Source organism: Sceloporus occidentalis, unplaced genomic scaffold, assembly GCF_023333645.1.
Source record: "Sceloporus occidentalis isolate IW3139 unplaced genomic scaffold, rSceOcc1.0.p SCAF_1, whole genome shotgun sequence".
Taxonomy (NCBI): domain Eukaryota; kingdom Metazoa; phylum Chordata; class Lepidosauria; order Squamata; family Phrynosomatidae; genus Sceloporus; species Sceloporus occidentalis.
Genome location: NW_028316981.1, coordinates 108,809,581 through 108,834,215, shown reverse-complemented (window position 1 = coordinate 108,834,215; position 24,635 = coordinate 108,809,581). Strand labels below are relative to the sequence as shown.

Genomic DNA, 24,635 nt, shown 5'->3' with positions numbered 1-24,635 from the left:
TATGTGTGATAGGTGGAAGACCGTAGAGCAGACATGGAACGTCAGCTGATCAGCCTGAAAGTCAAATATCAATTGTTACAAAAACAGTATGCGTTTACTAGAGAGCAGCTGCAGAGACTAAAGGTATAATCAATTAACACTTTTTTTGCATTAGATAACAAGTGATTATAGATTAGAAATGACTATAAAGACTGATGTCCAGGGCTTTCACATTGTCACATACCGGTTCACTTTCCTTTATTATTTATTTATAAATACAAACCACTTAAAAACATTAGTTTAAAACAATTAAAAACACATCGAAACTTACCCTTTGCACTATCCCAAACAGTTAAAAATAGAAGTCATGTCAAGAAAATCTATAAAATTCCAAATTTAAAATGCTGGAGATGTGGGAAAGGTGAGGGCACTCTATAACATATGTGGTGGTCTTGCAAGAAGGTTAAGAAATTTTGGTCTAAAATACACATAGCAATTCAAGAAGCGTTTGTTACTAAATTTAATATGACACCAGAATTTTACCTGTTAAATATATTGTCAGACATGGACAAAAATGTGGAGAATTTTTTTGGAGAGTATTGCTATATTTAGTTACAGCAGCAAGACTTATGATAGCAAGAAATTGGAAGAACAATAAAGTATTATCAGTTGAAGAATGGATGTTGAAAGTGCAAGAATTGAAGGAATGGATAGACTTACAAAGTTAATAAATAATAAGTCTGAAGCTGAATTAAATGAAGAATGGAATCCAGTAACACAGTTGTGTTGTAAGATATTTGGTATTAAGGAAGACTGTTTGGTATAAATCTGACATCAAAGAGGTGACAGGATTATGATATAGAGGGACTATATGTGTAAAAAAAATACAGTGTGGGGAGGGGGATATTATAGGTTCACATTTGTACATCTTCTCTTTTTTGTATCTGCTTCTTTTTTTATCTCCTTGTGAGATTATTTGTTTTCTTGATGTAACACAATATAATATAATAATTAAGGGGGAAAAAGAAGTCCTGTTTATATTGAAAGGTCCTGCCAATGAAAGGAGAGCAAGAAAGGGGCCAACCAAGCCTTTGTTGATAGAAAGTTCCATAGCTACTGAGAAGGTGTTCTCATGGGTCCTCACCAGTCATGCCTGTGAGAGTGGTGGGACTGAGAGAAAGTCTCCTCTGAAAATCTTAAAACTTGGTAGCCTCAGATAGGAAGATACAGTTTTCATATACTGTAGCTTGGACCTGAGTCACATAGGGCTTTATAGGTCTTAACCAGCACCTTGAATTCTGCCCAGAAATGGACCAGTAACCAGTTAAACTGATTTAGCTTCCTCATAACCACTCCTAGTCAGCAGTCTGGCTGCAGTGTTTTGGACCTGCTGAGGTTTCAAAACAGTTTCCAAAGGCAGCCCCAAATAGAATGTCTTACAGTAATCCCAATGGGATAATAATAATAATAATAAATAAAAAGTTTATTTATATACCGCCCTTCATACATCAGGGCGGTTAACAACATATATCAAAATACAATAAAAACATTCCACTAAAACCAACAATTACACAGAAAAGGAATTAAAAACACTCATGCCAGTGGCCATGCTAACATAGAGGAAGAGGTCAGGAAGCGGTCAGGGGCTAAAAGTCAGGGGTAGGCCTGTTCGAATAGTAAGGTTTTTAACCCCTTCCTGAACTGGGCTAAGGAGGCGGCAGAGCGGAGCTCGACGGACAGCGAGTTCCAGAGGTTCGGGGCCAAGGTGGTAAAGGCCCTCCTCGAAGTAGATGTCAGCCTAGCCTCTGGAACTCTTAGAAATTGCTGCCCAGAAGATCTGAGTGTGCGGGGCAGATTGTATGGAGAGAGGCGGTCCTCTAGATACCCTGGGCCCAAGCCATTTAGGGCTTTATAGGTCATAACCAACACCTTGTATTGCGCCTGGAAGCGAATAGGCAGCCAATGGAGATCTTTTAGCACCGGTGTTATATGGCTGGTCCTGGGCGTACCAGTGACCAGACGTGCTGCCATGTTCTGCACTAATTGTAGCTTCCGGGTATGGTACAAGGGTTGCCCCATGTAGAGCGCATTGCAGAAGTCCAAACGAGAGGTTACCAGAGCGTGTACCACAGTTTCAAGGTCCCTCCGGTCCAGGTAGGGACGCAGCTGGCGTATCCGCCGAAGCTGATAACAGGCGCTCCTGACCGTCGCATCCACCTGAGAAGTAAGATGGAGCGACGAGTCAAGGAGCACCCCCAGACTGCGTACTGAATCCTTCACAGGAAGCGTGACCCCGTTCAGAACAGGTGGAACCACCGCCATCCCTGGGCCGGGTGAACCTATCACAAGTACTTCCGTTTTCTCTGGATTCAGGCTGAGTCTGTTTTCCCTCATCCAACCCATTACCGACTCCAGGCAGGCCACGAGAGGAGAGATGCCATCCCCGGTCACTGCATCAGTCGGAGACATAGAGAAGACTATTTGGGTGTCATCAGCGTACTGATAACATCGCGCCCCATGTCTCCGGATGATCTCTCCCAGCGGTTTCATGTAAATGTTAAAGAGCATGGGAGACAAAATGGCCCCTTGAGGGACCCCCGATGTTAGGGGCCTCTCATCGGAGCACATGTCTCCCAGCTGCACCATCTGGGACCTCCCAGAGAGGTAGGATCGGAACCACTGGAGCGCAGTGCCCCCGATTCCCACCTCTGCCAGGCGTCCCAGAAGGATACCATGGTCTATGGTAACGAAAGCCGCTGAGATGTCCAAGAGCACTAACAGGGACATGCTACCCCTGTCCATGCCCAGACGGAGATCATCGACCAAGGCGACCATGGCAGTCTCAACCCCGTAGCCCGTCCGAAAGCCGGTTTGAAATGGATCAAGATAATCCGTTTCCTCCAGGATCGATTGAAGCTGGATTGCAACCGCCCTCTCGATCACCTTCCCCAAAAATGGCAATAGCGATACAGGCCGATAATTATTGTGCATCAGGGGGTCGAGGGAAGGCTTTTTCAGCAAAGGTTTTACTACGGCCAATTTTAAGCTGGATGGGAATTGTCCTTCCCTCAAAGATGTATTAATAATCCGGTGTAACAGTGAAGTTACTACCGGTCCCCCCTGAGCCGCTAGCCATGAGGGACAGGGATCGAGAGAGCAGGTTGTCTTCCGAACACTTCTAAGGATCCTGTTCACATCATCAGTACTCACAGTCTCAAACTGATCCAGTATAACCGAGTCCATGGAAGTTCTGGAGGCCTCTGATCTAGGATCTGCTCTAATGCTGGCTTCAAGACCTTTGCTTATCCGAGAGATTTTATCCGTGAAGAAGTTGTTAAATTGATCACAGCAGGCCTTAGTAGGTTCAAGGATCTGATTCGGGGCAGGAGGGAGCTGGGTTAGCTCCCTGACTACCCCGAACAACTCTGCTGGACGCGACTCCGCGGACGCGATACAAGCACCATAGAACGAATTCTTAGCTGCCCGTATCGCCTCTCCGTAGTCCTCCAAGAGGTGGTCTAGGAGAGTCTTGTCGGCTAAGCTACCAATGCACGTGTTACCATAGCATAGCTAACACACTAGTTTGAACTGTGGAAACATATTCCTAGCCACCTCTGAAACTTGGGCTTCCAGGCTCAGGGTTGAGTCCAAGAGTAAGTCCAATATATGAACCTGAGATTTCAGGGGGAGTGTAACCTTGTCCATCCCATGCACCTTTGTCAGTTTTGTCTGGATTAAGTTTCAGTTTATTTGCCCTCATCACAGTGTCAGTTACCATCCCAGAAAGATGACGCAAAACAATACCATGATTGTTGGTATCAAAAGCTGTTGAGATATCCAGCAGAACTGACATGGACACGCATGAACGCGCCAAAGCCACACTCCATTCTAAAGCACTGGAGTGCAGCTTTGGTGCAGCTTCCGGATTCTTAGGGTGCATGCCTCATTTAAACAGTATACCTCCAAAGAGACCCGAAGCAGCTTTATTTTGGCAGTCTGTAACAGGCCATGGTATCCTTTTGCGTCATCTTTCTGGGATGGTAATTGACGCCATATCTCAGCAGCTTTTGATACCAACAATCATGGATATTTCAGCAGCTTTTGATACCAACAATCATGGTATCCTTTTGCATCATCTTTCTGGGATGGTAATTGACACCAAGGTAACCAAAACTGTCTGTCCCATAATCAGGCCTGAAGACAGATTGAAATGGATAATCTATTTTTTCTAGAAACTCCTGGAGCTGGGAGGCCATTCCATGTTCCAGAACCTTGCTTAAAAATGGAATATTGGAAACTGGTCAATAATTGTACAGAGGCGCATAGGGATAATTTTTTTTTCAGTAATGGCTTCACTACAACTTGGTTTATTTAGGCTGGAATCTTGCCTTGTTGCAGTGAGGCATTTACCATTCCCCTCAATCACTCAACTAGTACCCCTTCGGCTGCTTTAATGAACTAAGAAGAGCAAGGATGTGACATACATGTGGTGACTAATCTTTCAAAGGATCCTGTCTACATATTCAGGCTGAACAAACAAACACTTGCCAGTTCAGGAAAGGAGACTATTGAGCAGCAGGGTGGACAGTACACCAAGAGAATCCCTACTCTGAACCGGCTACCCACTTTCAAATACACACATTGAAATACAGTAGACTGTGGGGGATAGTTTGTAGGCAACCAGTTTTCCTCTCTCATGGTAATATAACTTACTTATTTCCCCATACCATATCTCCCGTATTTATGATTGTTCCCTTGCTTGCATGCTCTACCATGTTCTGCATATCAAACGTATCTGCCAGCAGAAACCAAACAAATATCTCCAGCCTTCCCAATGGAGTGGGGTGGGGTAGCTTTTATCCTTGCTTCACTGTTAACGGGGCCACCCACTTTAGTGTTGACCTTGCTGGCTCAGGCAGCCAGCTTTTATCCCCTTAGAGAAAAGAGACACATGGAGGTCTGGCTTTAGTTTATTAGCATCTAGCTCAATACCTGAGGGGACTCAATTGTGAAACAGGTAGATGACAAAGGCTGCTGTCTACCAGGGAGAGAGGCAGCAAGAGGAACAGGCAGCAACAGCAGCAGGGCTTCTGTCTTCTCTGGACATGGTGTAGCTTCTTCTCCCTTGGTGTGCTGTCTCCCCCTATTACCATAGATGTCTAGTTTACTGCTTGTCTAGTGAACTAGGAAGCTCTGTTGTGTCAACTGAGAGGTTGAGAGGAGAGACTGGGTGTCAGCTATTAGTAAACAGTTGTCTGGGTCTTAGAGGTGATAAAGCTGGCCTGGGGGAAACAGAAGCATCTTGGAGCACGGATAATTTTTGATGACTTTGATTACTGAGCTTTATGCTGTATTGTGGACACTTGGTATCTGCTGGGCTTTGGTTCCTGGTCTTTACTGGTGGATACCAAAATCCGTGGGTGATTGAGTCTCATTGCAATTTACAATGGCTTTGTAAAATGGTGTCCCTTGTATAAAATAGCAAAATAAAGGTTTGCTTTTTGGATTTAAATATTTTTCAAGCTGTGGACGATTTAATCCATAGATGCAGAATCTGTGGATACAGAGGGCTGACTGTATTATGAAATGGTTTTGACATGCCAGTTATTTTCAGAAGTAGTTGGATAAGTGACATGGAATATGGATGGGAAAGTCAGAATTCCCTCATATTCACAGGAATGGTTTCATTTTTTTTTTTTTTGCATCCTTGTCATCTTGTTGAATTTCAGAGGTTGAATTGGCTAAATGTACGCCTAAAAAACAAAATATGTGTAGAAATACTGACCCACCCCATCTCCTATATCTTATAGCTACAGATGGCCACACTGCTACGCATGAAAGGTTCGCAAGGAGAACATGATCAGCTAGAACGTTTGCAAAACATGCTTCAACAAAAGAATGGTGAAATAGAAGAACTGCTGATGAAAGTAAAGCAACTAGAAAAGCCTGTGGTAAGTCAGTGGACAATTAAAGTCTGTTTTCTCAATATGCGATTGATAATTGAGTAAGGGAGAGCCAGTGTGGTTGGACTATGACTGTGGCAAGCAGGATTTAAATCCCTGCTCAGCCAAGAAAATCCACTAGGTGACATTTGGTAAATCACAGTCTTTCAGCCCAGAGGATGGCAATGACAAATCCCCTCAGAAGAAGCTTGCCAAGAAAACCCTGTAATAGGGTCACCTTAGGGTCACCACAACTTAGAAGACAACTTGAAGACAACACACACAGCTGAATAAGGAGTGTTATTGAGAGTTTAAACCCACTTTTGAGGAGTGAAATCCAGTTGGATATAATGTTTGAAAAAAAAGTGGGTTGAAAAAGATGACACAGTAAGCACAAAAAGGTTATTTAAACTAGCTGGCATGACACATAACCAAATATTCAATGTTTCATGGTGTGCAACTTAGTTTAAATAGCACCACAAGGATAATGAGCATTTATTCTAATAAGTAAATGCATTACAAGATTATTCTAGATGACTCAGTTTAAATGGTGAGCTGATACGCATATTTTCAGGGACCATTATTGGGATCTTTAAACTAGCCACTGTGAACATTACATATGCTATTCCTTTTGTGTTTTAGGGTTGAACACATGTTGGAAAAGCATAACGGCTAAGTCCTGGTTAAGGCAGCTATTCTATGTCCATGTTAACAAATTCAGATCTAGGAAGAACTAGGCAGAGGAAAACACATTTGATAGCTTTAGCTGTACCTCAAGGTAGCACTACTTGTAGATATGGTGTAGAGCTAAGCTGTTTTAATTGTCCAGTCTCAGAGGCTTGGCTAGGCTTAACTAAATGAAGGAGGAGCTATGATGCCACCTGCCCACTCCATTTCCCACTTTATAGCTGCATACATGCTGAATTTTCTCCATGAAGATTGTGGCATAATTTTTATTACTTTTGAATGGAATATACTTTTTTGGGATTTAATGTTGTTTGCTGTTCTTTGTTTTTGCTATTTATAGTCAAACTCATGTTACTGTAATGGCCAGAAATAATCAGCTTTATTTGTTTTTATTGTAACTGTCTTCCCAGAAGATATCTGAAGAGTCAAGAGAACTAAAACTTTCTAATACTTCAGAAAATGTAGATTATGAAAATGGCTATTATACAGATTTGCTTCAGATGAAACTTGAGAATTCTGAGTAAGTTTTATACATTCAAAGTATTACTTAATTTGGTAGTCTGTTTTCTTGGGCCTCATCACCTGCTTGTTTAAAGTGATCCATGCTGGTGTTGTGCATTAATTATATAAAAATGAAAAATCTTGTTCCACAGAATCTTTCAGATGAATGAAAACATATTGCATAGTTACATCATCAAGTAACAAGCAAGTTGATGCTGTGGCTCTAGTGTGCTAATTCTTGTCCCAGTGTAATATAGTCCCATTCCCGTGCTGTCCCAGAAAGGAAATAAAAAACCCACAAAGTATCTGTAACATGTCAGATTAGATAAAATAAATAGGCAAAAAGGCAGGCTCCTTTTCCAGAGATTTTTCTAAATTCCTATGGTAATACATTAGTGAGGCTGATCTTAACACTAGGGAAAGAACAAAAATATCTCAAATTTTCAGTTCAGCTTATTTAATATAGAAATAGGTAGTAAGAAGTTCAGAAATAGTTGCTTTTTAAAAAATAAAATAAAATGAATATGTACAGGCTTCTCCTGCCCTTTGATCTCTTGCTTTCTGGTGCTCTCTTTCAATGCTTGCAAATTACAGACAAGTTCCACTAATTCAACAGGAGTTCTGCTCTTTCATATAGTGTGTTATTTACATTCTCAATGACCAAAATGCAATTGCAAGCTAAAAAAATAAATTAAAAAATCTAGATTCCACTTTTCAACCAATTCCACTTTCTGGCAGTCTTCTGGTCCCTAACCTATGAGATAAGCGAGGGCTTCTAATCATTAGCTAACTAAAAGTCTTCCTATCAGAAACCTGAATCCTTGAGAATAATTTGTTAAATCTAGGAGTCTATAGCATTGCTTAATATAGTCTTGACAAAGAGGATTTAAAGAATACTTAATTATTCGGGGGGGGGGGGGTGCACGGGCATTTCTCTGTGTACTTTAAATTGTCAGATCAGTAGCTTATGAAGGTCCTATCAATCCTCCTCCGGATGATTCTTGCAGGTACTTATTGTATATACTTGACTATAATTTGACCTCATGTATAGGTTAAGGGCAGGTTTTGGAGCCAAAATTATAGATTTTGATACGACCCGTGGATAAGTTGAGGATAAAACCTAGGAGCATGTAACAAAGAAACTAAAGGATACTTGAAGGACCGCCTCTCCCCATACATTCCGCCTCGCACCCTCAGAACATCTGGGCAGCAACTCCTTAGGGTTCCCGGGGCGAGGTTATCCTCCACTTCTAGGAGGTCTTTCTCCATCGCCACCCCGGCCCTTTGGAACACGCTGCCCATAGAGCTCCGCTCAGTCACCTCCCTGGCCCAATTCAAACGGGAGTTGAAGACTCACCTGTTTAAAATCGCATTCCCCGATTAAGTCCTCATAGGCCCCCCCCCGCCGTAAAGGCCGCACAGGCAATGGTTGGCTAACCCGGGGGCATTTGTTGTTGTTTTATCTTTGTATTGTTTTGTAATTTTAATATCGTTTTATTGGAATTTCTTATGTATTTTTAAATGTTGTGAACCGCCCTGATCTTATGGAAGGGCGGTATACAAATAAAATATTTATTTATTATTATTATTATTATTATTATTATTATTATTATTATTATTAAAGGGTGAAGCAAAGGAAAACAATGCTAAAGAATATACAAAATTCTGACAGGTGTAACTGTGTTTACACAGAACACTGAATGGATGACAGAGTAGAAGGGGGTCAGTACTTCCAGAACAGATTACGCTCTTTCCCTTCACCAGAGGATCTCTTTTAAAAATAAGAATTCTCTTTTTAAATAGGAATTAAAGTACTGTACTTACATTGACTCGTGGATAAGTCAGTTCTGTTTTTTGGGCCAATTTTTTGACTAAAATGTTTAGACTTATACATGAGTATATACAGTAGTTAATATAAGATGTTCATCTGGGAAATGGAGCTGAGCCACCCATGAATGTATAGAAAGGATGACTGTGGTCTCTAGCTCCCTGATTACATCTGGGCATGTTCTTTGTTCAGACACAAAGCTCTGCAGGATGGGGAAGCTGGACTTGGTGCCGTCATACTACCTAGGTCCAGCATTATGTACAAGCCACAACTTGTTTTTTTCAAACTCCAGCTTCTAGAATGGTTTTCCAAGTATTCTTGCCAAGCTTTGTTATAAACACACTGACTGGAAGAATCCACTGGGATGATGTAGATGTACGGAGAGAAGGAAAATGACTTTTTCCATGTCCTCTGCAATATCTCCACTTGCACATAAGTAAGGGGCAGATATTTTGGAGAGTAATGGGACAGGGGGAGGCAGAAATGCTTCTCATTAATGTACTGTGAAAAGTAAAATGTTTGGGAGATAGAGCTGATTCAGAAATGTCATTTGAAGAACCTTAGAAATGCATTTCTGAATCGTGCTCAGGAGAACTTCAACAGCGTTACTACTGAGCATACAGTGGACTGAGCTGTGGTCTTTTCGAAGGTGCCCATCTTTTTCCAGTACCAACACCAAAACAGGCTACCATGGACTCAAAAGTCTCTTAATGATCACACTAGGCATTCTCTGTACATTGCAGTGCGTAATTCTTAGACTGGACTGTTATGCTTTGTATTCTGGCTTATATCTATAAAATTTATTCAGGTTAATGTTGTACATGTACAGTGATGTGCTGAATGAATTTGTGCATCATTACTACATATAACTGAACTGGAAACTAATCAGTTCAGGCTTGAAGTGATAAGGACACAGGACTTAATGGTTATACAATTGTCTTAATATTCATATCAATTTTTATATTTTTGGCAGTAAAGAAATAGAAAATGTGAAGAGTGAATTGTCTTTACAGCGGATGAAGGCTTTGTTTGAAAGTCAGCGAGTCTTGGAGATGGAGCGAAAACTTTATGCAAATGAAAGACAACTTGCAGCTTGTCAGAGTGAGAACATAAATTTGCATGTGCTACTGGATGAATTGAAAATCAAATATGAACCTGAAGGTAACTATTTCTATTCCCTACTAAATTAGAACTTTCATTTAGGTGCATTCTTCACTATGGGAGTACCTGCTAATGATAGTGCTAATTTTACAGGTAAAAGTGAGAAATGGTAAGTTTTTGTAGTCATACTGGGATAGGCATGCTAAATAAAGTAAAATCTCTGTGTGCTTTCCCCCCTTCAGTGTGCGATCTTCTGGTGTCATGCAGTCACTAGTGGAAGTATTGTACTTTGCCTTCAGTTAAATTCACATCTTCTAATAGGAAAGCTGATGTGTTTGGCTGTCTGCAGTCTCTGTTTGCCTCAGTGTATGATCATTTATCACTTTGAATATTCTGCCCAAATTTTTCAGTCCTTGGTCACACCTTGCTACTCACAAGGGTACTCTGAGACATGATTTCAGTTAAAGTCTGTTCTCAGAAAGACTCAAGCTTGAAAGGACCTGAGGCATTCTCCCGATTGATTTATTTGCTATTCTAATATAGAATAGCAATGGACAACTGTGGAAGGGTAGGTCCTTGAAGAACCACATAAACAAAAGAATCAACTTGTTTTGCTCCCACGTGCTCTTTAGAGGATAAGAGGGCATTTTGATCATGATATGGAGCATTCCAGTTTCATTTTAGGCCAAAGAGAAGCTTCTTTTAACAACAGTTGCCTGAGGGTAGCACCTGTGGGTATGTAGAGGACATTTTGTGGGTATTTTGGAGCAAAAAAATAGTAATTTTTGCATTTTTAAAAAACTGCTAGTGGGCCTGAGAACCAAAAAAGTGGCCCAGGTGGCATACTTTGCCTGTTATTTGTATAGAATGATAACATGGTCTACAAAATTGCATGCTTAAATTTGTATGATTAACCATTGAGAACAAGGTCAGTGTCACTGCGCCAAAAGAAAGCTCACAGCTGTTTGAGAAAATGTTTTACATGACTCCTTTTTACTGTGAGCTTTGAAATCAGAAAAAAATAAAGCTCAAACATATCAAAAGGGACTTCATCACAGATCAAATAGTTCAGATGTAAAATTCACTATTGAGAGGTCTGGTGCTGGGTACCAATTTGGATACAGTTAAAAGTGGAAATAGATAAACTCATGAAGCTTGGGGCTACTACTCAGGATGGCTAGATCTCACTTGCAGGATAGAGACATTATGCTTCTAGATACTACATAGTTGCTGAGGAACACACAATGGAGAGTGAAGCTATGCTTCTGTCCTGATGGTGACTACTTTTAGCAAATGATTAGCCAATGTGTGAAAATGATGAACTCAAAAGCTCTTGCATCTGAATGGATACAGCTCTTATGTTCTTATATGTGTTCAAATACAGACATTGAACTGCATTTGTAAGCTTCACAGGAAATGCTTTAGTGATTCAAATGTTATAATGCGTTTTGAGTGACTAGAACAGTTGCACTGTGGGATGTCTTCTAATAAGAATGTGTCCAAATGAAGCTCAGGTGCACTCAGGATTCTCCCAAAGAGTTGTCCAAAGTGGCTTTCCTTTAAGGAAGGAGAAAACAATATACCAGTATACATAAATATATGCATTTATGTTTCTGGATTAATCTGGTTTGGTTTTGTGTTTTGTCTCCTAGAGCTAATGAGAGATCCAGTCAATCTCAGGAAGGCTCCAGCAGACATACTTTCAGAGAGTATAAATAGCACAATGTCCTCCTTATGTGAAATCTCTTGCATGCTGTCTCAGAGCAAGGAAGAGGCAAAACGAAATGATGCTGGTCTGAAGACTACCCTTCAGACTGTATCAATGAATATCATTCCCTCTCAAGCAATGGAACAAGAAAATGATCAACCTGGAGGAAAGAGAGTTAAAATTAAAGAGGAAGAATTTGACAGAACAGCCTTAAATAAGAAAGATGGGAATGATATTGGAGCATCTCGTGGCACCAGGTCAGTGTCTTCTAATATGTATGTGCGAGGCAAGCAACACAGACCTGCATCTTTGTTCTTCCGTTGCGTGAACTATGCTATCCACTTCTTCATTTACTTTCTCAGTATTGCATGCAGTGTAATTCCCCAGTTCCAGCTGCCTAGTTTGAAATTTTCAAAAATCTTTCCAAAAAAAATCAGTAAAAGAGATTGAAAAGGACTTATAAATCATGGACTTCAATCTTCCTTACAGGTGAAAAGTTTCCTTTACTTTTTAAAATCACTGTAATCTAATGGCTGTATTACACTTTCTGTATAACAGTTGTCTTAATCACTGTACTATCCTTTCATGCTCATTTTTAAGTTTGCATACATTATAATGTAGCATGAAGAGTTCATTTAATACAGTTTGCCCTCTATATCCATGGACTTTCCATGCACAGATTTGAGCATCCAAGTATGGCAAGCCTGCCCGGGGGGGGGGGGGAGAGCGGAGGAGGGGGGGAAGGACAATGAGGAAGAGCAGCAGCGACATAGGGGGGTAAGAGGAGGAGAAGAGAGGAGGAAGAAAAAGAGGAAGAGCCATGGCAATGGCAGCGGGAAGGGGGGAGAGGAGGAGAAGGGAAGAGAAGGAAGAAAAGGTAGCCGCCTGTCTCCCAGTGAGAGTGGCGAGGCTGGCTTCGGGGGGGGGGCAGGGGACAAGGTGCCATTGTCCCCAATGGTGGTGCAGCCATATGGCCGTGCCACCATTGAGTACTATGGGACTTGAGCATCTGTGAATTTTGGTATCCGTGGGGTGATCTGGAATGGATCCCTCGCAGATTATGAGAAATCATAATCTAAGACTTTTTTAAAGTGGAAGACATTAAAATCTCTCAGAAGATTATTTTATTACAGCTTGTTTTTCATGCCCCCAGTGGTGTGTTGGATTTCTAGTATGTGCTTTTGTGTTAAACATGTTTTACTTTCCCAGAATTATTTTTTTATTGTACTGATATGATCAGCATAGACTTCTTTCTAGCATTTTTTAACCATTTATGGGTAGACAGCCTCTTTTGTCTTCCCAAGCCACAACATTGTGAGTTTGATCCCCGCAGGGCTCCAGGTTGACTCAGCCTCATCCTTTCGAAGGTTGGTAAAATGAGTACCCAGCTTGTTGGGGCAATTGACTAACACATGGTAAATTGCTTCTTAGTTTACTATGAAGTGGTATAGAAATGTAAAGTGCTAAAGTGCTATTACCTGTTATTTGGTCACATTGCTGCATATGTCTGGTTTGTAGCCTGGTAATGTGTCTTTTCAAAAAACCTGAGTCAGTCACAAAAGGTAACTTATGAAAAAGAAACAAATATGTCTGGATATTAATGGCTTGGATTAATCAAGGCAATAGAGCTTTCCAAAGTAAAGGAAATGGTTGTGTAGTAGCTAGAAAAGGAGGTTACCTTACAGAGTGAGGAGCAGAAGAATTTAAGTCAGTGAAAAGCTTAAGTTTGGATGTTTTCTGGATTTGATAAAGGTGTTTGCCATACACAGACTTGGTTATAAATGTCTCAGGATTTGAAATTAATGCAATAAGTGACATTACCCATAACATTTTACTTTGGGGTGTAATGACAGGGCAGCGATGCCTTTTTAAAATGTCATATTAAAAGGAATATATTTTATTTGGCGTGTGATGAGTAACACTTGCTCTTTACTCCCCGGACATTGCTTTTTAAAGTCAATATGTAGATTGAGCAATTTTTTGAAGGCTTGAAAAATAATTCAGAAATAATTTATTAATAACACACTACTGATTCATTTCTGGCAAAATAGCAAATGTGATTAAGTAGCCTTAACACATAATGTAATATAATCTAATATATTATATATGACCATTAGGTGTTTGAAAATCCTTCCAAATATATCCTTCCAAATATATTCTGGAGACAACAGTTTCTTAGAAAGTTGTTTATTGTGGATCTGGCTACCAACCAAAGCAGAACGCAATTAGAATTGTGGCAAGCTTACAGAGAAACTAACTGTTGTTAATTGCAGTTGTAATTAAGGGTGTTAATACCTGAGAACACAACAAAATTGGACAAATACCTCATTGACTTAGGCAGTTAATAAAATAATAGTTACTGAGTATTTGCTTTCGAATGGAAGTTGCACTCAAATGTAAAGTTGCAAGGGATAGCTTGGAAATATTAGTACCTTGTGTAATCCAGTGGAGTCCCTAACTAGAGCCCAATAATTGCTAGCACCTTTGTTTGGCCTCATAAGTGTTTCAGAAGGTTTGTATACATGGACAAAAAAAACCCATCCTCACCCTGAAGCTGGTGCTGTCTGGTTGCATGGCACACTGCAACCTCTGGAGCCCTGGTGGCACAGTAGTTAAATGCCAGTACCGCAGTCAGTCACTCAAAAACCACAAGGTTGTGAGTTGAGTCCCAGCCAGGGGCTCAGGGCTGACCTATGTTTGCATCCTTCCGAGGTTGCTAAAATGATTATCCAGCTTGTTGGGGGCAATTAGCATATACAGCGCGCCCGTGCCATACGCGGGCGCGCCATACGCAGCCTTGAGCATACGTGCTCAAGCCACGGGGCACGCGCAGGGCGGAAGGGGCAGCACGTCCCATTCAATTGAATGGGCACGCACCCGCGCCGCCGCACACGAGCCCCATTGTTTCCAATGGGGTTCGAGCATAGGCGGAATTCGCCTTACGCGGAGGGATCCGGAACGGATCCCCGCGTAAGGCGAGGACGGACTGTAGTTGTAAACCACTGAGAGACTGCTTAGTCTAGTATGAAGCAGTATATAAACAAAGCTGCTATTGCTATTCTGGGCAAATATAGTTGGATATTCATATCTGTGGGGATCTGTTCTGGATCCCACTGCAGATATGAAAAAATGTGGGACATCACATCCTGTTGTTGCGAATGGCAGCGCTCAAATCCGTGGATGGCAAGCCTGTGAATAGCAAGGTCTGATTGTACTATAGGTTTTCCCCATTAACCTGACTTTGCCGTAGGGTTGGCAAAGTCAGGGTAAATCCGGCAGTGCCCCGAAACCCTGTGATGAGCATAGGGTTTTGTGGTGTACAAACAGCTGAATTGAGCCTGATTTGGTTCAGGCTAGTTGTTCACGTGCTAGGTGCTGTGCCACCCCCCTTCCCCCCACTGAACAGCACAAGAGAATGGCCTGTCCCTGGATTCCACATCATATCTTTACCTGCAGGAGCTTCGTGAACAGGCCACTTGGTCCAAAGGATAGGCCCACCCATGCAGTCGACAAGAAGAGAGGGTACGGGGACCCCACTGATCACATGGCTGGGGCTGATACCCTAGTCATGTGATCAGGGGATCCCTTCACTATCTCTTTTCCTTGATTGTTCAGGCACCCATTCTATCCTCCGGAGAAGTGCTGGTGCACTGAGCAGCCTGTCCATGGAGCTCCTGCAACTAAGGGAGTGGCAGCAGCAGCTTCTGGCTCCAGGGATAGGCCGATGGATGCAATGTCAACTTGGCTGTTTTGTGCAGCCATCATTGTAGCATAATGCTCCAGACAGGCCCCAGAATTACAGGCATCTCGAACAAGGCCAGAGGCTATGTAACAGTGTGAACCAATTTACTGCAAATCAAGGCAATATAATGTATGTCTTAAATGATGGTGAAAAACTTGACCACTAACTATGGCACTGCCTATGCAGCTTTCCCTTGCACCTCTACATGGTGTTGTTTATATTTTGCATGCTTTCCTTTTTTAACCTTCAGAGCAGAAAAGGGGAATTTACGACTCTCCAGATATTGTCAGATTAAACTGCCAACTCCTGGAGTGGGTGGGGTTGATGGGCACTTGAGCGTATGGTTTTTTCAGTTGGTTATAAGAAGAATGAGCTCAAATTCTTCTTTGATAGTGGGAAAATAGTCTTCTAGGTGTTGTTGAACTGTAACTTCCAACTGCCCAAGCCACTAGTGAATAATGCTATAGTCCCTCATCATCTGGAAGCCTCAATGATTCTCACTTCTGCCTTATAAGGTTGGATCTGTTATATAACAGTTAATGTTAAATGTGCAAATCTTAACAGAAAACTCCATCTTCTATTTCCTCCTTTCTCTTCCAATTTGCCTTGGCCTGACCCATCCTCACAATCAGGAAAGTAAACATAAATCAGATGCCCATGATTGATAGGCCTGATCTTTACTGGACAGCCTGCAAAATTTTATTTTCATCAGGTGAAGATTACTTGTGTTTGGTGAGGAGCCCTTGTGGCGCAGTGGTTAAATGCCTGTACTGCAGCCACTCACTCAAAACCATAAGGTTGCGAGTTTAATACCAGCAAAAGGGCTCAAGCTCGACTTAGGCTTGTATTCTTTCTGAGGTCGCTAAAATGAGTACCCAGATTGTTGAGGGCAATTAGCTTACAGTTGTAAACCATTTAGACACTGCTAGTTCAGTATGAAGCGGTATATAAATGAACCTGTTTGTTTGTTTGTTTGTTTAGATAGAGTAAATATTTATATTTGCAAAATTATTGAATTAGCTTACTGTATCCTGGTACTGTTCAGATTATTTAATATTAACCTAACTTGTTGCATTTAGTTTTAAAAGGTAAAATTCAAATTCAAAAAGGATGTGAATTTGAAGGCTTTCATGGCCGGCATTCATAGTTTTTTGTGGGTTTTTCGGGCTATGTGTCCATGTTCTAGAAGAGTTTATTCCTGACATTTTGCCAGCATCTTCAGAGAATGTTGGCACGCCAGCCACAGATGTTGGCGAAACGTCAGGAATAAACTATTCTAAAACATGGCCACATAGCCCGAAAACAAACTTAAAAAAGGATGTTGTCAAGCTGGAGCATGTCCAGAGGAGGGCTACCAGAATGGTGAAAAGTCTTAGAAACCATTTATTTATTTATTTCATTTTTATGCCTCCTTTCTCCCAAAAAGGGTCCCAAGGTGGCTCACAAGATAAAAACACTTTAAAAACAATTTAAAAAAATTAAAATAACCCAGTTAAACCAGTGTAAACCATGTAGGGCCAGCCACATTACACCGGTGTTAAAAGATCTGCATTGGCTGCCGATTCGCTTCCGGGCACAATATAAGGTGTTGGTGATGACCTATAAAGCCCTAAATGGCTTGGGCCCAGGATACCTGAAGGACCGCCTCTCCCCATACATTCCGTCCCGCACCCTCAGAACATCTGGGCAGCAATTACTTAGGGTTCCCGGGGCTAGGCTTGTCTCCACTACTAGGAAGACATTCTCCATCGCCGCCCCGGCCCTCTGGAATACGCTGCCCATAGAGCTCCGCTCGGCGACCTCCCTGGCCCAATTTAGAAGGGATCTAAAGACCTTCCTTTTCTGTATTGCATTCCCCGACTAAAGTCCAATGGGCCTCCTTCCTCTTCACTGGCAAGGGATTGGCTAATTCGGGGCTTTTCTGTTTTTTATTGAATTTGTGATATTGTATTGGTATATATTGATGTTTTACTATTGTTTTTAACCTGCTGTTAACTGCTCTCATCTGTTGGAAGGGCGGTATATAAATAAAAATTTTTATTTTTTATTTTATTTTTATAAACCATGCCCTTTGAGGAGCAACTTAGGGAGCTGGGTATGTTTAGCCTGGAGAAGAGAAAGTTAAGAGGCGATATGATATCTCTTTTTAAATAGTTGAAGGGATGTCATACTGAAGATGGAGCAAGCTTGTTTTCTGCTGCTCCAGAGACTAGGACTAGGAACAGTGGATGCAAACTACAGGAAAAGAGATTCCACCTAAACATTAGAAAGAATTTCTTGACAGTAAAAGCTGTTTGACAGTGGAACGCACTTCCTTGCAGTGTAGCAGAGACTCCATCTTTGGAGATTTTAAAACAGGCTGGATGGTCATCTGTAAGGGGTGCTTTGATTGTGTATTTCTGCATGCCAAGAGGTTGGATGATGGTCCTTGAGGTCTCTTCTAATTCTATAATTCTATGAAATTATAATTTTTTTTAAAAAAAGTTTACTCCCCTGTATAAGTAAAATTGTAATCTTAAGACACTTCTGTATTGAAGACAATAAAAGAAGAACTCCTTAAAGGTGAAGCATGTATGTGTAGGTTTAGGGATTTACATTTTAAGATGTGAATCATCTGGTTGTGAATCATATAATATGTGAAGAGGGTCTTTGAGTATGTGAAGATTGTCCCATTAAGTAGAGTGGGATTTTGGTGGTGGTCTGATCACACAGAATAAGTTATTATAAAGGATGGATGCAAGTTAAAGGAAGAATGTAGAGTGGAATCTGAAAAGAGCAGAATGTAGAGTGGAATCTAAAAGTAATCTTCCCAGATGTCAAGTTGGGGGGTGATACATCTGGATGGAGGGCCAAATCTACATAGCTTTTCCTAGAGGTTTCTTAAATGATATGAATTTATGATTAAGAAATTCTTAGTGCATACTTCTGAGAAAGCTGTTTCTTTGTGGAAGCAGAATTTTGAGATGAGAAAAGTCACAGAAGTGGTTTAGACTGCTAAATGTTGGAGGAACTGGAACCAAAAAGAATTGAGCTTAAAGTTCAAGCTGTTCCTATTAAAGACAGCACATATTGCCGCAGTAATAGAGGGAGCTAAATTTTACCATGTTAAAAATGAAGAGTGGATTGGCTTCATGTAGATTTTAATGTTTAAATGTCCTAACTGCTACAATTAAACTTTTTGTAATGCCTCACACCTTTTGTGAGTCTGTCTTTGTCCACTGTTTTGTTTTATGTTCCTCCACTGCATTTCCCAAGTGGGATGGGGAGAGCATTTCTTGAAAGTTGGAAGAGAAAGGAAGATAAACACCTGCATTCAAACACCTTTCAAGCATTCAGCTGGGAAGAGTAGTACCTCCCCTTTTCTTTCACTTGGGAATTGTAGGGGGCAATAGTACTACAGACCCTTGTAATGTCATGATGTCATTAATGTGGATGTTGGTTCTTAGGCCTCTTAGACAGTCTCAGATGAGAGTGGGGACTGGAGTTTCTGGGAAACAAAAGGTCAAGAATGGTAGGGAATACAGAATAAACATTGCCAGCACAGCTGCTACCTGGAAATGGAATACTTTAGAAAGCCATACTGGGGAAAAAAGCATCCCAAGGGACACAGAATGGAATAAGTAAAAAAGAACACTGAAGCCACTTAAAAGGGCTAGTGACTTCTCACTTGTGGCACACTGAAGTATGGCCAGTTTTTTAATTACACTTCCATACATGTGTAGCCAGTAATTCTGAGAATTTAGATTAATACTTCACTGTTTCAGGTAAGAATAAAATGTAGAAGTCACTTCACCTGTGTATTTGTACCATTCTTATACTTCTGGGAATTTCTCATGACAGCTCTGTACAAGTACATAAAGGGTACATACAGGGGATAATGCTAATGATAAATATTAATTGTACCTCCCCTACAACATGGGATCACACCGTATGGAGATGATCCATCAGTGCCTTGGGTCAGCCTCAGGGACTGATGAAATTGCATTGTTTTGGCCAGTGGCAGTCTGTTTCCTTGAGAAGGAGAAATGTATCACTTGTCATTGATGAGTTCAAGGCTCCTAACTTTTCCTGTTCCATCAGCAGCATGGTAAGACTAATTCTGATATTTCAGCAGAGCTGACTTTTCCTTCCTTCTTTTCCTACTCTGTCTTGCCTGTGGCAAAAGAGAATACTGCCAGTATTCCCAAAGTGATTATTGACACTTGGTTCCAAACTCTGTCCGTTTTGAGATGTTATTTGAAACATACAGTTGACAATCGAAAATCCAGGATGAGGTTGTGGCTGAATTTTCATACAATTTACTTCCTTTGCAAACTGTTTATAAAAGTTGCTTTCCCCAAAGTTATGATCATTAGTATTATGGTTCCTTGCTCGACACTCACCTGGATCAGTAATACACCGTAGTAATGATCCAAAGGGGTGGGGGGACGGACCCATTTTCCTGAATGAGTTAGGAGGAGTGATCTACCAACAAATGGGTTATTCCCCACACACCAGTTAAATAGGCAGGAAATGAACAAAACATTTTTTACACTCATGTAAGCTTTGCTGCTAGTTCACTTAAAGGTAATTCCTCCAATCCACAGATTATTAGAAATTTAAAAGTCTGATTAAGATCCTATGACTGTCTGATCTGAAATAATATAATTCTTAGTTCAGTATCTTCTTTGTATTAGCAGAATGAGAACTGATTCTTTGCTTATGCACCACATGTATCTACCAAACAGTAGTTTGATATGATTGAACTAAATGTAGAGTAAATCTTAGTAGTGAAATACTCATTATCTAGCTTATTTATGTGTAATATAATTTGTTGATTTAAGTGAATTGCTTTGACCTTTTGGCTTATGTCTGCTTTTTTTGTGCATTGCATGGCTAAACGTGTGTCAGTTAAGAATGATGGCATGATTTTATGATATTCAACATATTTTCAGTAGTAGTTTATCAATCTACTTTAACATTGTTTAATTTTTTAAAAGTGAAACTAGAGTGGTTGCTTTACCTGTAGGTTGATATCTGGACCTGGAGCAAAGACAGAAGAAAACTGTGCTGGTGCAGCTGAAGAGACAAGTAAATGTGAGAAGAAAGACAAAAAGAAAACGTACCCTAGAGTATACATGTCTTCCAAACAAGGTCCTGATGCTCAGTGTACTCAGCAATAATGTGCTGCCCCATAACCTTTCCCCCAGTTGAAGGCCTTACATATTCAATTGTACACCACCATATTGGGACATAAAGTTTGACCTCCTCTTGCAGCGCTTTTAATTGACTATTCAAACTTTGAGAATATGGTCTTTAATGATACACTCAGCTGAGTAGGTATAACACTGAAAGTTCAAATATTTATGCGGTGAGGGAAGGTAAGTATGTCAATCCATTAGCCAACATAGCAAAAACACTGTAATAATTTCAAGTAATTTTAAAAAGGGCTATATGTAATATTTTTTTTTCATATTCTGCTTAGGAGAATGTGGTACATGTAGTGAGCCTGTTGGGATAAAGCAAAATGTATATTTGTGGTTTTTTCTTCCCCCACCACATTTTTGAGTTAACACTGTAAATATGTTGCTGCTCTTTTTAAGTTGCATTAAATGTGGTCCACGTCTTAATCAGATATTTCAGTTAAATAAAGCTTTTGAATGACTGTGTTCAATTTGTAATTTTTTTTGTTAATAAACACATTTGAAGCCTAAAATGTGTACAGAAGTTTAAAAAATGAAATGGCAGTGCTTCCCTCTTTTGGTTTGCTTTGTTACTTCTGTGATACTATGAACAGGTAAGCATTTTTAGTCTCATTTATCTTTGGTTGAAATACATCCTTAATTTGTCATCTCTGCTCTGTGTAAATATATGCCTCCTGTGGATGCACTTTTCAGAGCTATAAACTGCTGAAAACAGCTGAGTTCAGGCACAGGTTTTGTGTAGACTTGCTTACTGCCAATTCCAAAGAGAAGAATGGAACAAGTCAAGGGAGAAACAGAAAGGTGACTCACTGAGAATTCATGGAGGATGTCCAAATGGTATATATCAGTATAAGAGACTAAGCTATGATGGCCACAGATCAATTGACACTGCAAGTGCAGCAGAAAACCTATAATTGCTTACATTTCTAGCCAAGATAGAAAGTAAAATCCTTGAAAAAATGTTCTACTGTTGCAATGGCCATTTGCCAAGAAATGGGTATTGCATACTAGGAATTTCAAGGCACACATCATAGTTACAGATTAATAATTTCAGGAAATAACAAAGTTGGAACCTGAAGCAAAATGTCGCATTATGGCGTATTCCTATTGAGGGTGTCAGCCGGCATGCCTCTTTCTGGGATTTGTTGTTCTGTGCTCAACAGACATGCTTCGTGGTTGTCCCTTGTTTCTGACCAATCTTACTTTGGCTAAATAAGTAACAGTGTTCCTCCAGATATGTGGTGGGGATATGTAAATTCGAGAGTTCATCTGGGTACTTGGCACTATGATAATTCATATATTTTTTATAACAGTTCAGGGGTTGTTTGTTTGTTTGGGGCGGGGGAGATAATGCTTTGCCTGTGAATAGAAATCACTATGAGAAATTGGGGAAGTCTGAAGATTTTGTTTCTACAGGTCTGATCTGTAATCTGCTTGCTGCAGGACTGAAATGACAGAGAGGTGGAAAATATTGGGGGCCTTGACACAAGGACTTGTTTAAAGACTGCAAAAAATATTTGTTTATTGTCACTGTTTTACTGGAATGTTCCTGTACAGGCAGATGTCAATCTCCTTTCAGGATACTAGAATTTATTAGTTTTCAGTTAATTATAACATAAAAATTTAAAATATTTTAAGCCCTCCTTTAAGATAGAAAGCTGTTCAAAATTGGTTTTTAATCAGGATGAAACTCAAAAAATGTGCAGAATCTGAAAAAATGTGGAAAAATAGGCCTAACTCTGTCCTTGATCTCTCCATGTAATTGAACATTATTTGGACGGCAGCATTCCCATTGTTGTCACTGGTTTGTTATCTGTTGCAGCTGGAGCGATCATCAGTGGGTCCCCCTATTTTAGGTCAGCTAAGGCTAATAATGGGTCTGCATTGGTGTTAGTGGGTACCAACAGGGATAACTCTGGAGTGGGTCTTGGGATTACTCCCTCCTGATGGACATTATAGGCCATAATTAGTTCACAGCACACTTCTTTGCCCCACCTAGGCCTTTGTAAGCCTTCCTGGTGACATTTGACCACCACAGACCTTTTAAGTCTTGTTCATTCTTCTTCAGGTCTTTTAATAACTATTTAGGTTTAGGACTGCACAGGCTTCATAGCTCCCTGTTTAGGCCTCTGCAGGCCCTGATTGTTTCTTGGTCAGTTTAAGACTGGCCATTGCATGTATTTCATGACAGAGTTTTATTCCTAATGGAAGAGTCGAGCATTCTTCTCACTCAAGAAAAATGTGAGGGGCCTTGCCATAGCTCAGTAATTTTGGAGACAGGAATTGATTTCATTAAACAACAGATAGCATATATCTGTTTTCTTTTGCAACTCTGGAAGGCCACACTTTATGAATTTTAGAAGCTTATTTGGCATTTAAATTTTGCATATTGCATAGAAGCTCTTGGTGAGGCCTTCTCCATAGGCCTTGCGATTCAACATATCATGCATGTCAGCTTCACCACAGAATTAGGCTCCCACAAGGGATTAAGGATGATATAAGGGTGTGGCAAGAGTTCCTTCTGAGTTTTAATGGTATTTATTTTTGGCAGGAGGAACTAACAAGAATGACATTCAGGTTTCATCAGTTGCTGCAGGTCCCCTTGGGTTTGGTGTTCGTTTTTGGGACTGCTGATGTTCCCAGCTTTGATCCAAGGAATGGTGTGAGCTGGCCTTTCTGCTGGCCTCCTTTTTGCTCTCACATGGCATATTTTTCCAACATGTTTTCCAATCTTTGTTACAGTTTTGGTGAGGAAGTTGGGTAACTCCACTGTTCACTTCTGATGTGACCACATAGTAGCTATGCAGGTCATTAATTAATTATGTTCTCAGTTTCCATGAGTTATGCCTTTGGTCATATCTTTTACTCTACAATGCATGTAGCATAACATTCTGATTATGGCACTTCATGTGGCAGGGGTGAACAACAGCTTTGCTAATGCTCTGTCCCATAAATAGATGAAATACTTCAGACATCTTGCTCCAGATGCTGCAGTTTTTCTGGGCTCAGTGCTAACAGATCTATGGTAGCTTAAAGAGGTGAGGTAGTGAGGGCCATTAATCTATCACTTGCCCCTGGTACCATGAACAATTACCTTAAAGCAGTGATGTAATTTTCACATTTTAGCTATTATCGCAGGCCATGCAGATAGACTCTCAGCTCTAGCCTTATATTTGAAGGATCAAGGACTTTCTGACAATATGGGGTTTTTTTTAGGGTTCATAAAGTGATCCAGGAAGAGGGGTATGGTTGTTGATAAATGGGAGTCCCTTTCACCAGTTATATTAAGGGGCTTGGGTGTCTTTGAGCCAGCATTTGCTCCTCTTATGATGAGCTGTTTTATGCTGTTCCCCTTAATAGCTTTCTTTTGTACTTTACAGGTAAGTGAATTAGTGGTTTCATCTCGGAATGACACTTCCAGTAAAGGTTTTGAGTGCAGGGATGTTCAGTTACTCAAAACAGCAGGTTTAAGTAGCAAGCATCTATCCATCAGAGGACACCTGGGATAACTGACTGAGTCCACATCAATATGTTTGGATGTTAGAGTTGAACAGCAGATAAAAAGAAAATCAACTCATCTGAGATGTGCTAGAAAAGAGTGCTGCTAAGGATACCATGGACAACCAAAAAGGAAAACAAATGGGTCCTTGAACAGATCAAACCTGAAATATCCCTAGAAGTCAAGATGACCATACTTTGGCCACATCATGAGAAAGCATGACTCATTAGAAAAGAATAATGATGGGAAAGGTTGAGGGTAGAAGAAAGAGGAAGACCGCATGCCAGATGGCTAGATTTAATTAGGCTGGCCAAAGGCATGAGTGCAAAACTTAAGCAGAGCAGTGAAAGAAAAAGAGTCCTGCAGATGTTTGACTTGGGGGAAATTAACAACAAACAATAGTTATTAGGTATTGTGCCTATGCTAGGCCTACATGATGTTGTATGGGATAGGGGTTCTGAGACT

The 24,635-nt window shown here is 40.6% G+C and overlaps 1 protein-coding gene across 6 annotated transcripts in view; it reads left to right on the top strand.

Annotated features, from left to right (window-relative positions):
- LOC149321948 (protein Spindly-like) overlaps positions 1–21,114 on the top strand; it is a 42,238-nt gene extending 21,124 nt beyond the window's left edge. For 4 of the 6 annotated variants that reach the window (XM_089504858.1, XM_089504968.1, XM_089504918.1 and 1 more), the window contains exons 8-13: positions 13–123; positions 5,790–5,930; positions 7,019–7,128; positions 9,911–10,098; positions 11,691–12,235; positions 20,497–20,578. In XM_089504858.1, coding sequence (XP_089360984.1) covers positions 13–123; positions 5,790–5,930; positions 7,019–7,128; positions 9,911–10,098; positions 11,691–12,196 — 1,056 coding nt within the window. In that variant the 3' untranslated portion in view covers positions 12,197–12,235; positions 20,497–20,578. Of the gene's footprint in view, positions 1–12; positions 124–5,789; positions 5,931–7,018; positions 7,129–9,910; positions 10,099–11,690; positions 12,236–20,496 lie in introns of all 6 variants that reach the window. The other 2 variants (XM_089505108.1, XM_089505042.1) reach the window with 2 other exon arrangements.
- Positions 21,115–24,635: the final 3,521 nt, after the last annotated feature.